Source organism: Colletotrichum destructivum, chromosome 6 (assembly GCF_034447905.1).
Source record: "Colletotrichum destructivum chromosome 6, complete sequence".
Taxonomy (NCBI): Eukaryota; Fungi; Ascomycota; class Sordariomycetes; order Glomerellales; family Glomerellaceae; genus Colletotrichum; species Colletotrichum destructivum.
In genome coordinates, this window is record NC_085901.1 from 3,442,851 (window position 1) to 3,454,742 (window position 11,892).

The window sequence follows — 11,892 nt, forward strand, 5'->3', positions numbered from 1 at the left end:
GGGATTCGGAATATGACGAGTTGCAAGCGGGAAAACTGGCTTTGAGGCCTACAAGACGACCCAGGTTCCGATTTGGCCAAGGCATAGTAAAACCTCGCCTTCCACCTCCTCGGCCGCTTGTGAGGGGGCAGCTGACGCGAAAATCTAGAGCTCGAATCGACGTCCTTGCTTAATGCATCAAAAGGAACGGTGGGATATGGTTTCCTAATCTCGCCATTCGCAAACCTTTACTCAGAGATTCTCCGAGTTTTTTTTTAATAGTTTTTTTTTTGTGTGGATCATGATCTAGACCGACACTGGACTGACGGCGTTGTAACTCGAACCCTCTCTCAAATCGCGATTTGAGAGCCATCGGGAGATGTCTAACTGGGACTTAAGGAATTCTATGCTGTCGGAAGATGATCCGTCATCAGAATCCTTCTCGTCTCAAGGCATGGCTGCCGATGGACTTGTGACACATGCAACGCTTGTCATACAACATGAAACAGCGAAATGAGTGTTCGGTTTATTTCCCAGACTGAGCAGACATCACGGTTTCATAGGGGAATATCATCATCATTCTTGTGTAGAAAACAACATGAGCGTCCTCTTTATGTTCATGAAATCGCCGTACTTCTCAGCGCCACCCCAACCAACCCGGCATTATAATATTTTCAGGGACTTTTTACCCTCTCATTCCCACCCATGCTTGCCATCGTGCACTCAGCAGGAATTCGCGCCATTGCCGGTAAAGGTACCAGGCTGGTAGGCTCCGCTGCCGTCGTTGAGGCACTCGGCTGACGCTCGTGTTAGCCATCGTATATCTCATCATGGGGTAATCGCCGTCGTCACTCACCAACGGTAACCAGCTTGAGATTGTTCTGCTTGGCCCAGTTGATCAGCCAGGGCGTCAGAGTCTGCACCGTGCTGGCGTACGTCTCGTGCATCAGGGGGATGTGTCCGTTGCCGCCTGCGCCAGCCTGTTGGAACTTCTGCTGGCTCTGCGCCGCCGTCTGCCCGTTCCAGTCGCCCGAGTCGACGTCGTTGGTGATGACCTTGTAGCCCAGCGTCTTCATCGTCGGCAGCACGGAGCCGCCGGTGGCCAGGTAGGGCGGGCGCATGTAAGCGGGCTTCCTGCCGATGATGTTGACGGCGGCCTGCTCGAGCTTCTGCATCTCGGAGGTGAGCTGGGCCTGGCTGAGGCTGCCGAAGTTCTGGGGGTGCGTCCAGCTGTGGGAGGCGATCTGGTGGCCCGAGTCGAAGGCCTTCTTGACGGCGGCGCGCTGGTTGTAGATGCAGCCGTAGAGGGTGCCAGTCATGAAGAAGGTGGCCTTGGCGCCACCGTTGTTGAGAATGTCGACGAGCTGCGAGGTGTACTGGTAGGGTCCGTCGTCGTAGGCGAGGGCGAAGACGCCGGGCTTGGCGCACTTCTGGATCACGACGCCGGCGCTCGGGGCGCGCTTGATGAGCTCCATGGGGGTCTCGATGGGGATTGCGGCGGCGCTGGCGACCAGCAGCAGGCCGGTGACGATGGTGTCGAGAAGCATTGTGGCTGAATCGGAGGGAGAGAAGGGTTTGGGACAGAGCTTGGGACAGGGAGGTTCGTGATGGGATGGGATGCAGACATCAGGAGACCAAGAGTAGGCTCAACCGGGCATCCGCGTCTCTATATATGTATATATCACTCTTCGGTTGACAACTGCCATGGATCGACTGGACGACGGTGAGCCCACCTTGAACCACTCCAATCTCGCCGTCCCGTGGAATTCAACCGACGGGAAACCTCCTTTGTGGGGTTGTGGCCCGGTCGAACGGCCGATTGCGATCCTTTCGGAAGCTCGTTTGACGGCAGATAGACATGCTTGTTCCAGGGGTTGGAGACAATAGGGTCACGTCCGGCAGTGAGCCGCCTGCATCATCGGGTCAGCTGCCGCCAAATGCTCATCTAGTCGAAGTGTCTAAACACCAGTTAAGCAGGTCTCATTTAGGCTTTTTGCCTGGCTCTGGGTGGGGGATGCTCAATCTGGAACGGAGCGAACGGTCAAAAGGGGGATTTCCTTACAGGGTACTTGGGTCTGCAGGGGTATTTGTTCCCCTTTCCAGGGTACTTTGGCGGAGGAACGGGGGAATAAGAGAAAAAGCCAGGATCGTCTGCGAACACCGACTGGGGCACGTCACACATAGTAGACACTGCTACAGCTCTTGAATGACGAGTAGATGCGATTTTGGGGCGGCTAAATCAACGTGCCGGCAGCGTTAGTTGGCCAAGGGAGATCTTCCGGAAACTGGGGAAGAGTAATTCTTAGACAAAGCACGAATTGGTGATGTTGCACTGCATCAACAGGCTAAATAGAGAAATGCTTGTCACGGATTCGCGGGGGGGGGGGGGGGGGGGGGGGGGGGCAATAATCGTCGTGGATGTCAGTAATGCGGTGCTCTCAGGGGCGGGTGCGCGCGCTGCTGACTCATCTCATTCTCATTGGGACTCTCTTCTCATCGTGAACGAGGGAATGAGTGAGATTGAGCTTCGAACTCCGCACCACAATTTGGTAAGATTCATGTGCAAAAAGATATCTCTTCTTTTTACTCATAAATGTGTTTAAGGATGTTTTTGCCAGAGCCTCGGAGCAGGAACAATGCCTCGATTGACTGTGATGAATGACTTACTTACCTCATCATCTCATCCAATGCGGTCTTAGTTGGCTGAGCGACAGCGCCCTTCGCTTGTCAAAACCGTCAGAAGAGATAATTGCTCAAGCAGCCAGAAGCATCATCTCACGACCCTAGTTGCATTGTACACCATCGCGCAACACCATCGCGCAACACCATCGCGCAACACCATCAAGCTCCATTCTCACCTTTCATATTCAGCAATTCCAAGTCTCGCGGCTCACCCTCCAGCGTCACATTTAGACCCCTCCCCACTTGACCAACATGGACGTTGAATGCCAATGCGGAGCGGTCGCCTTCAAGACGCCGACCCCAGAACCTCTCGATATCTACTGCTGCCACTGCTCCCAATGCCGCAAGCAGTCCGCCTCCGCCTTCGGCACATCCGCCATCTTCCCCGCCGACGGCCTGTTCCCCCTCTCCGACGACCTCGGATCGAAGCTCCAGTCGTGGACGCGGCCGACCAAGGGCGGCGGACACATGGACTGCTATTTCTGCCGCGTCTGCGGATGTCGCGTCTTGCACCGCGCGCACGACAAGCGCGGCACTCCGAGCCAGACTGTCAGCATCAAGGGAGGGCTCATCGCGGGGCTCCAGATGGACCGGGGGAAACACATCTGGACGAGCAGCGCCGTCGTACGGATCCCCGAGGAGGCTGAGAGGTGGGCCGAGTCGCCGCCTGGCACTCCCACTGACAACGACCAGTGAGGAGGTTATTGTCTGTCAAGATGGTCACACGAAGAGTGGAGGGGCGGGGTCTCAGCTGGAAACTCCCCCCCCCCCCCCCCCCCCCCCCCCCCACCTCTGATAACCATATTCGCTTGCGAACGAGGGCTCCGTGGTAGTCTGAACCTTTGGCAGAGACCGCTAGTTGAATCATTTACAGTTATAAACGTTCTATGTACTTCCAAATATGACACGGGAGAAGCAGATAAAGTGTGCGCATTGCGAAGTCCTCGGCCCCGGTATGATATACATCTCCATTGGCAACGCTGAATGAAGCCTCCTTTCAAGGCATCAACACGGGTCCGATCTGGCGTCTTTTAAGCGTGACGAGACAGGGAACGCTGGCCGATGCTGCGCTTGCCGCTCATCAGCTTGACGCTCTCGTCGTAGTCCGACGTGCCGTTGGTGGGATCGGCGTCCTTCTACACCGTGTGTCAGTACTCTGGGCTCCATCAACCACAAAAAAAAAAAAAAAAGAATAAAAAAAGAACAAAAAAAAGGAAGGGAACCGGGGGATCAACTCACAGCATTCTCGGCACCGCACTTGGAGCCGGCGTTGTACTTGCCGTCGGGGCCGTCGACGCCGGCGAACTCGCGCTTGCTGTTGGCCTTGAGCATGTTGGTCGCGGCCTCGGGCAGCCAGCCGTTGATGAAGTCGCCGTGGGTGCAGAAAGAGTTGCCGCAGGCGAGTTCCAAGGGCGGGGTGCCGTCCCAGCCGCCGGGGAGGATGCTGCGGAGGTCGTAGCGGATCGAGAAGCGCAGCTGCGGCATGCGCTTCATGCCCTCGGGGCAGCGGTTGGCGGGCTTGAAGCCGTCCCGCCAGTTCTGGGTGCCCGAGTAGGCCGATTCGAGCGTCTGCTCGTTGACGCAGTCGTGGAAGAGCAGCAGGGTCTGCAGGTGTGTCGAGCACGTCTTGGTCGGCCAGGCGGCGGCCTCCTTGCCCTCCTCGGTGGCGTCGCCCTCGCAGAACCACTCGATGCCGGCGAGCTCCTCGACGTCGGACTGCTTGGTGCCCTGGGCGTTACCGGCGATGGTCTTGTAGTCCTGCGGGATGGCGACCTCGGCGTTCTCGATGGAGACGTAGTAAGCGCTGAAGCGGCTGAAGGGAACGGGGTTCATGCCGGTGTCGTTCTTGACGTAGAGGGTAGGGACCCCTTTTAAGAGAGAGAGAGAGTGTGTGTGAGCGTGTGTTTCAGAGCTAGTGAAGATGTTTCTTTTGGCAAGAGAAGGCTTGCAACTCACAGTAGGATGAGTAGTCGTTGGGGTTCTCGGCGGTTGAGCAGCCGGCCTGGAGCTCCTTGGAGGAGTTGGTGTTGATAGTGACGGCATCGGAGCCGAAGAAGGTGTGCATATGGCTCTTGTACTGGCTGGGGATGACGACGGGATCGATGTTCTTGCGCATGAAGGGCTTGGCCGAGGCAATGGTGTATGCGTTGGCGATGCCAGCACCGGCAAGCAGGAGAGAGGTGGCGGGATGCATGTCGAAGGACGGACTATGGTGAGGAGAACGGAGATGATAAAAAAAAACGAATGACGCGACTGCTTTCAAGAACAGTCGATAAGGATGGAAGGGAAAGACTAGCTCAAACACGAAGAGAACGATGAGAAGAAAAAGACTTGAACAAAAAGAAGAAGAGGCCGACGTCGTTCTTTAGTATCTTTAAATGTGAAGATCCCCATGGAATCCCCCCTTCCACGATCTGCACGCTTGTTCGTCCCATCCCCGAGAGATATGCCGCTGACCAATGTTGTAGACCCCCAGAAACAAATGCGTGTACAAGGATAAACGCGCCGTCCTGTGGACTCGGGCAGACGAAACGCGGCGACGACGAATGAAGTGTGCATCCGAGGTGCAGTGTTGAGTTTCCAGACCCTCATGGGGGCTGACAAAGGCGCCGCTCGCCGCGGACTGTAATTTCGATTCGAAACGGCCTTGACAGGGGGTCTGTCGTCGGTTATTCCCATCTTCTTATCAGTCTTGTATTATGCTTGATGTTGATGGCATGCCGTATAACAACAATGATATGAGAGTGTCCACCAGCGCCGCTGCGTCTGGTCCTCCCTAAGGCGGATAATCTATTACTGACACCGACACAGCTGTTATTGCTTAGGCGGTCAATGCTGTGTTCCTCCTTTGACTGAACGGCATCAACGGCTTTGACTTGACAGTCCAGGTGGAAGATGAGTACAGAACACAATGGTGGGAGACACCATGGGATTCTTTACTGCTGCGTTCGTTCGGACTGATTTCACCTAGGGTATCCGGACTGGAGTAAACTAATGTAAAGCATCGTTGGCCAGTCAGCTGTATTCCATCCATGCCTTTACACTGCAGTTCTCGCTGATCAGCCCTGAAAAGTCTGTGCCGCAAACCCCCTTTTTACTTGGGACGACAGGGTAGAGTCCCGAATACCGGCGTCTCAGGGGGGAACACAACCTTAGGGACACAACCCTGGCGTCGGTTACAGTGCGGAGTTGGGCCCAGCCCACAAGGATGGATCTTTGTTCTGCCCCTTGCTGCTTTTCCCACCGCCGTAACACACATGTCGATATGTACCGGGTTATCAGGCGTAAGCCACAGAGAGAGTTGCGTCACGAATCCGGAGTGTCCGCGGCTGCGACGGCCAGGTCGTTCGGGCTTGATTACTGCCCCAGACTGGGTTATGCTTTAGGCTCAAACTGGGCGATGCTTTGCAGTTGGAGTGTGGGGAGGCCGTCGCTACGTCGTCGTAAGGGCCTTGGCTACGAATTTCTACGACAAGTACAACGCTCAGTCGAGAATCTGAACAATATGGGTCGATCGTCGTAGCCATGGAGTGTGCATCTTCAGACTTGAGCCGCGATTCGGACGACGGGTGGGTGATTGTCAATCGCTAAGTAGTGGGTGGTCGAGAGTTTCGGACCCCAGAACCAGAAGAGGGGCAGTCTTGAAGTCTGCATAGCATCGAGACTATGGGGGTCCGGTTCAAGGGTGTCTCTTGATTTGAATCATTCGTAAACAGTCCAGATGACGTTCGGGCTTAACGGTGTATTCGCGCCTAATCTCACCGAGATCTGATCTGGTTTGCTTTGCTGTTGTTCGCCAGGACTACGCCACATATGGAAGCTCTCACCTCCTACACAAGCTGTAAGCTCTGGACCTTTCAGAGACCGGTGGCACTGACGCGGATGGCGCATAGCGGGGAGCAGCAGGGATACATCTTCCACGTGGCGCCCCTGAAGCCCTTCCAATCCGGGTCCAGCCAGTGAGTGAGTGGGTGAAATCTCACTACTACTCTTCTTCATCAACCATATCGCAATTCTACAACAACTGACCACCACCCCTCCCCGATGGTATGGTCCGGGCATGATGGACGCCCCCGCGCCGCCGCCCTCCTCCTCTTCCTTCTCCGCTGCCCACTACTTTCCGGCACGGCGCCGGGTGTGGCAGGCTTGCACCAACTGCCGGGCCCGCAAGACACGCTGCGATGCCGCGAAGCCCAAGTGTAGCTTGTGTATGGCGCAGGATGTCGAGTGCATCTACCGCGACTCGAACCAGCCGCGCATCGAGCAGAACACGAGGATCCTGCTGGAGCGCATCCAGATGCTCGAGGACCGTCTCTTCTCCTCGCCAGTCTTTACGGTACAACAACAGACGCAGCAGCAGCCTGCGAGCATATCCCCGCCGCCCCAAGCCGCGCGGCATCCAACAACGCCGGGATCGGCACCGGCGTCGGGGTCGCGAACGCAGACTGTGGCAACACATGATGCACATGATGCACATGATGCCCATGATGAAAGAGGCCGTCCCGGACAGGAAGACGCTGGGAACGCAATCCAATCGGATGGAAGCTCTCAAATCCCTATCCCCCTATCCCACACGGCGAATGCCAACCATGTGTTTGAGTGGCCCATCGTCAAGCAGTTGTTGTCGGAGATGGAAGAATTCTCCTCACCAACGCCACCGCCGCTGCCACTGCCGTCAGCGATACCGGGAGGGGTGCGGTTCACAGAAGCTACCGACGTCTTTTTCCACGGGGGATCACACGAGGAACAGTTCAGGTTCCCTCCAGAGTCGTGGAGGCTCTTCCAAGACCGCAGTCTCCCCGTCTCCATCGACGCGGCTGATCGGTATCGAAAGGCGATCCACGAATACTTCGCCGAGGTCAACATCTTCTTTCCGCTGCTCGCGCTGGAGGACGTAGTAGCAACATTCGACGAAGTAGTCGCCTCGGAGCAGACTGCCGGGACGCATGTGTCGCCTCTGGTTGCGCCCTCGAGGTACTGCTTGCTGCTCCTCGTCCTGTGCCTGGGGTCGTTCGTCTGCACCGGCGCGAATCGCATCTCGCTTGACGAGACAGCGGGCCGGAGTGGAGGACAGCACCATCGGCCCTCGGGCTCGAGCATATTCGCAGACTTCCCCGGACTTGACGAGCTGTTGTGGCGCAAGTCGAGATTGCTTCTCGGGTTCGTTTCGTCCGAGATCACCCTCGAGGCAGCACAATGCACGATGCTTGCAAGGTAGTCCATGTGTCTTGGTCTTGGTCTTCTGAGGGAAGTCGGCTAAGAGGAGACTAGTTTATACATGAACGCAAACGGTCGGGTGGCAGATTCCTTTCACTGGGCTCATGCTACCGCTGTCAAGTGCGAGGCGCTCGCGAGAAGGTAAGCTGAAAAGGGAGCCCGATAGTTACGGTCCCGAATCTGGTCCCGAGTCACGAACAATATTGACACGAGGAGAGAGAGACAGAGGGGTCCTCTGCACAGATGACACCGAACGCTACTCGGACACCTTTCGCAGGCTGTTCTGGGTATCGCTGATCTACGAGGGCGACTTCGTGTCGGAGATATCCATCACCTTGCCGTCCGGCATAGCGAGATACGAGGACGTGGTGCCATATCCGGCCCCGGAAACGCCCAAGCACCACGGAGACTACTACTACCACCGCCACGCCGCCACGACGACGGTCCCGACACCAGACGCCGACGCCGACGCCCCGAGCCCTGCCTCGACGTCCTTCTACCGGACCGAGGAGCTCGTCGCGTTCCAGATCAGCACCAACGCCGCCATCCGGCGGTTCCTGAACCGCGTCAACAGCGTCGTCTACGACAGCAAGGACCAGTTCCGCATGACCCGCGCCAGCTACGCCGACTGGCTGCTGCGCATCACCGCGGACCTGTGGTCCTACCACGGCGCCCTCTACCGCAACCTGCCCGACTTCCTGCTGACGAGCCAGCCGAGGAGGAGGCCCCCCGGCCCCCCCGACCACGAGGGTGTCTCGAGCTCGTCGCCGGCGGCGGCGGCGGTGACGACGCCGGGCATCATCCGGGTCGAGGAGCTCGGCAACAACCCGTGGAACGTGCTGCGCCTCAAGGGCCGGTACTACGCCGGGCAGTACATCATCCACCGTCCCTTCATCGAGTACGTGATGCTCAACGTGGCGCACTTTGAGACCCATCCGTGCAAGGGGGCGATCCTGGAGAGGTGTAGAATGTGTCTGGAGGGTTGCAAGGGATTCATCAACGTTTTCGACATCGACCCGGCCAACAGTATGACGGGCCTTTTTGCAACCGGCATGGTGTAAGTTTCTCCTTTTTTCTTCCCCTTCTTTTTCTTTTTCTTTTTCTTTCGCGTCGGGTACTAACAGTCGGTAGGACATTCACAATGGTTGTCATCTTGCGCGTGGCGACCATGTGCGGCGTCTTCCGGGAGGTTCTGCCTCCGGATATCGAACAGGCCATGTTTGTTGGCACGCGGAACCTGCGGCGGTTCAGCATCAGCGTGAGAGAGTTTGAGTGGCATCTGGGAGTCCTGGACAGGCTCGAAGCGGCCTGCAAGAACAGGATGGCGGCGGCGTAGCCCGAGGGGTCGCAAAACAAAACATTTGTCGTGGATCATTTCATCAGATCTCAAAGCCGCTTACGGCTCTAAGATTTCTCAAAAGTGAAGAAGAGGATATGATATAGTGACACTGTCTGGGAAAGTTGATAATAACCTTGATTCAAGCAAGTCTACAAGAGTCCCCCCGAGTAACAATAACGCCGATTGTATGCAGCACACAAAATGCCTCGTCTCCCGAAAGAACAGAAAAAAGGAAGAGAAAAACAACAACCACGCTTTACGAAGCAACAGCGACAGGCGTCCCGCCGGCCTGTGCAAGCGTCTTCCTCTTCTTCTCGTCCGGCGCCAGCTCGAACACCCCGACGCCAGAGACCGTCTCCTTGGGCCCGGCGCCCCCCTCCCTCTCGGCCTCGGACGGGATCACCTTGCCCTCCAGCCTCTCGTCCCCGGGCCGCATGGGCGCGTACAGGCTCAGCAGCTCGTTCAGCCTCCCGCGCCGCACGCAGTTCTCGAACTTCCAGCTGGCGGCCAGCTCGTCGAGCTCCGCGAGCGTCTTGCCGCGGAAGCAGTCGGCCCACTCGGGGATCATGTACTCGGCCATGGTGATGCCGCGGATCCCGCGGAACACGTGCATGTGCATGCGCCACTGCCAGGGGTACTTCTTGGAGTACTCGGCCGGCACGTTGTCCTCGAACCACTTGTGCAGGGGCCCGAAAAGGTTGGGCTGGAGGTGGGCGTCGTCGTACGCCCAGCTGTCCACGGCGAGGTCGCGCTTCTTGCGGATCATGGGGCCGAGGAGCTTGAGCCAGGCCGAGTCCGGGGAGAGGTATGTCATGCCCATGACGTTGACGTCCTTGTAGGCCCAGATACTCCATGCTGGAAAGAGAGAGAGCGGTCTTTGTCAGTCTCTGTAGGTTCGGTGGTGGTGGGGAACGAGTAGATGAGATGGGTATTGTCAACGTACCGATGCCCTCGTCTGTGTAGATGGCCATTTGCTTGTCCAGCATCTTGTACCGCTCTTCGTTGTGCTCCTCCCAGTCGGGGTTATACTCTTCGCGCTCGTAGATGGGTCCGAACTCGCCTGTGTCGCAGCAACGTGTCAGATACCAGTAGGGGGTTAGAGGTTCATCAAGCAAACCCCACGGCGGCCAGCTTACCGTTCCAGATCGGCACGTTGTGCTCCTTCATAAAGGCAACCTTGCGGTCGTACATCTGCCGGATGTAGGAATCCTGCTCCTTCAGGCCCTGGTATCTGCCGATGCGGTTGGGGAAGCCGAAGCCGCAGTAGTCGTGCACCGCGTAGACGGAGTTGTCAAACACCTTTGTGAAGCCCGAGAAGTCCATGCTGAAGGTGTTGCCCTCGAGCCAGAGAATGTGCTCCGGGTCCGCCTCGCGGATGGCGGGCACGATGCGGTCGTAGAAGGAGAGGAGGCGCGTCCACTCGACGTCGGCCGGCTCGTTGAGCGGGTTGTAGCCCGCGATCCACGGGTTGCCCGCGTAGCGCTTGGCGATCACCTGCCACAGGTTGATGACTCTGTCTTGGAAGTGCTTGTGGTCCCAGAAGGCGGCGTAGCCGGTCGGGTTGTCCGAGTGCCAGTCTTGGTTCTGTCCACCGGGAGCCGAGTGAAGGTCAAGGATGGTGTAGATTCCGTACTTGGCGCACTGGAGAGAGGGGGGAGGGGGGGGGGAGATGTCAGCTTCGATACACTCCGCACGAGTAGGTGTGGTAGAGAAGAAAGACTGGAACTCACAATCTCAATAGCACGGTCGAGATGCTTGAAACCCTCCTCCTTGATGACGAAGGGGTTCATGTCGTCCTCGAAGTGGTGGTAGTTGAACGACAGGCGGACGCAGTTGAAGCCGATGGAGGCGAGGAACTCGGCGTCCTTTTCGGTGAAGAAGTACTCGAGGAACCGGTCGAAGAAGAAGTCGCACTTCTCCTTGCCCAAAACCTTGAGCAGCGCGGCACGGATCTGGTGCTCGCGGCCGGGGAACCCGTTCATGAAGTTCTCCATCAGCATCCAGCCGCCGAGAGCCGTCTGCGCGAAGAAATGGTCAGTGACTTATGATATACAAACTGCATCATACAATGACCTACACCGCGTAGGAGAACGGAGTTTCCATCGGCATCGACGATGCTGGAGCCAGACGTTCTAAGGATTCCGTTCGACATTGTGAAATCGATTGACAACTGTCACCTCTAGCAGTACAGCACAGAAAAGAAAACCAGCTGGAGAATGCGGGAATCAACAAGTCATCGCTCGAGAAACTACCCAGGGTCCTTCGAGCTCCTAAATAGGAACCCGTCTCACGCGAGTGACATACATCCCAAGCTACATCCAATAAGCCGCAACGCACCTTTTACTTGGACTGCGGAGCTCTCGCATGCGTCCCTCAACCCACATGACGTCCCGAACCACTTGCAAATCCCCTCATCTGAGTTGGTTGATACGAGCAAGCAACTCGCGCGTACGCTCCCCTAGAGACCGAGAGCGCGTCCAAAATTCCCCTCCCCCCCTCGTGTTTAGCCATCGGGGCAGACTCGAACACTCCCCCGACCCCACGTTTATGGGTCTGAGTCGGGGAACTCGTTCAAATCACCCCCCCCGGCATAAACGACGCTAGGGGGAAGGTTTTGGATGCCCCGAAGTGACTCCACGTTGATGGGTCGGGGGAGACATTTAGCTGCCCCGAGG

The 11,892-nt window shown here is 57.1% G+C and overlaps 6 protein-coding genes across 6 annotated transcripts; 2 read left to right on the forward strand and 4 right to left on the reverse strand.

Moving 5' to 3' along the window:
- Positions 1-538: 538 nt before the first annotated feature.
- On the reverse strand, positions 539-1,638 carry CDEST_10226 (Putative NodB domain, glycoside hydrolase/deacetylase, beta/alpha-barrel). Its single transcript, XM_062926384.1, has 2 exons — positions 836-1,638; positions 539-776 (listed from the first exon to the last, which is right to left on the reverse strand). The coding sequence occupies exons 1-2, from the start codon at positions 1,524-1,526 to the stop codon at positions 703-705; spliced, it is 765 nt and encodes a 254-aa protein (XP_062782435.1). The 5' UTR covers positions 1,527-1,638; the 3' UTR covers positions 539-702.
- A 22-nt stretch (positions 1,639-1,660) lies between these two features.
- On the reverse strand, positions 1,661-2,161 carry CDEST_10227 (uncharacterized protein; the record flags this gene model as incomplete). Its single annotated transcript, XM_062926385.1, has 2 exons — positions 1,661-1,889; positions 2,139-2,161. 2 exons carry the CDS (start codon positions 2,159-2,161, stop codon positions 1,661-1,663), a joined length of 252 nt encoding a protein of 83 aa, XP_062782436.1.
- Positions 2,162-2,584: 423 nt separating this feature from the next.
- On the forward strand, positions 2,585-3,415 carry CDEST_10228 (Putative CENP-V/GFA domain, Mss4-like superfamily protein). Its single transcript, XM_062926386.1, has one exon. The coding sequence runs from the start codon at positions 2,914-2,916 to the stop codon at positions 3,355-3,357; it is 444 nt and encodes a 147-aa protein (XP_062782437.1). The 5' UTR covers positions 2,585-2,913; the 3' UTR covers positions 3,358-3,415.
- A 277-nt stretch (positions 3,416-3,692) lies between these two features.
- On the reverse strand, positions 3,693-4,879 carry CDEST_10229 (uncharacterized protein; the record flags this gene model as incomplete). Its single annotated transcript, XM_062926387.1, has 3 exons — positions 4,618-4,879; positions 3,901-4,529; positions 3,693-3,797 (listed from the first exon to the last, which is right to left on the reverse strand). The coding sequence occupies exons 1-3, from the start codon at positions 4,853-4,855 to the stop codon at positions 3,693-3,695; spliced, it is 972 nt and encodes a 323-aa protein (XP_062782438.1). The 5' UTR covers positions 4,856-4,879.
- Positions 4,880-6,654: 1,775 nt separating this feature from the next.
- On the forward strand, positions 6,655-9,784 carry CDEST_10230 (Putative zn(2)Cys(6) fungal-type DNA-binding domain-containing protein). The gene is made up of 4 exons (XM_062926388.1): positions 6,655-7,875; positions 7,933-8,019; positions 8,105-8,935; positions 9,010-9,784. The coding sequence occupies exons 1-4, from the start codon at positions 6,722-6,724 to the stop codon at positions 9,212-9,214; spliced, it is 2,277 nt and encodes a 758-aa protein (XP_062782439.1). The 5' UTR covers positions 6,655-6,721; the 3' UTR covers positions 9,215-9,784.
- CDEST_10231 (Putative glycoside hydrolase, family 5, glycoside hydrolase superfamily) lies at positions 9,218-11,623 on the reverse strand. The gene is made up of 5 exons (XM_062926389.1): positions 11,295-11,623; positions 10,948-11,235; positions 10,354-10,858; positions 10,161-10,277; positions 9,218-10,072 (listed from the first exon to the last, which is right to left on the reverse strand). The coding sequence occupies exons 1-5, from the start codon at positions 11,367-11,369 to the stop codon at positions 9,474-9,476; spliced, it is 1,584 nt and encodes a 527-aa protein (XP_062782440.1). The 5' UTR covers positions 11,370-11,623; the 3' UTR covers positions 9,218-9,473.
- Between the last annotated feature and the right edge of the window lie 269 nt (positions 11,624-11,892).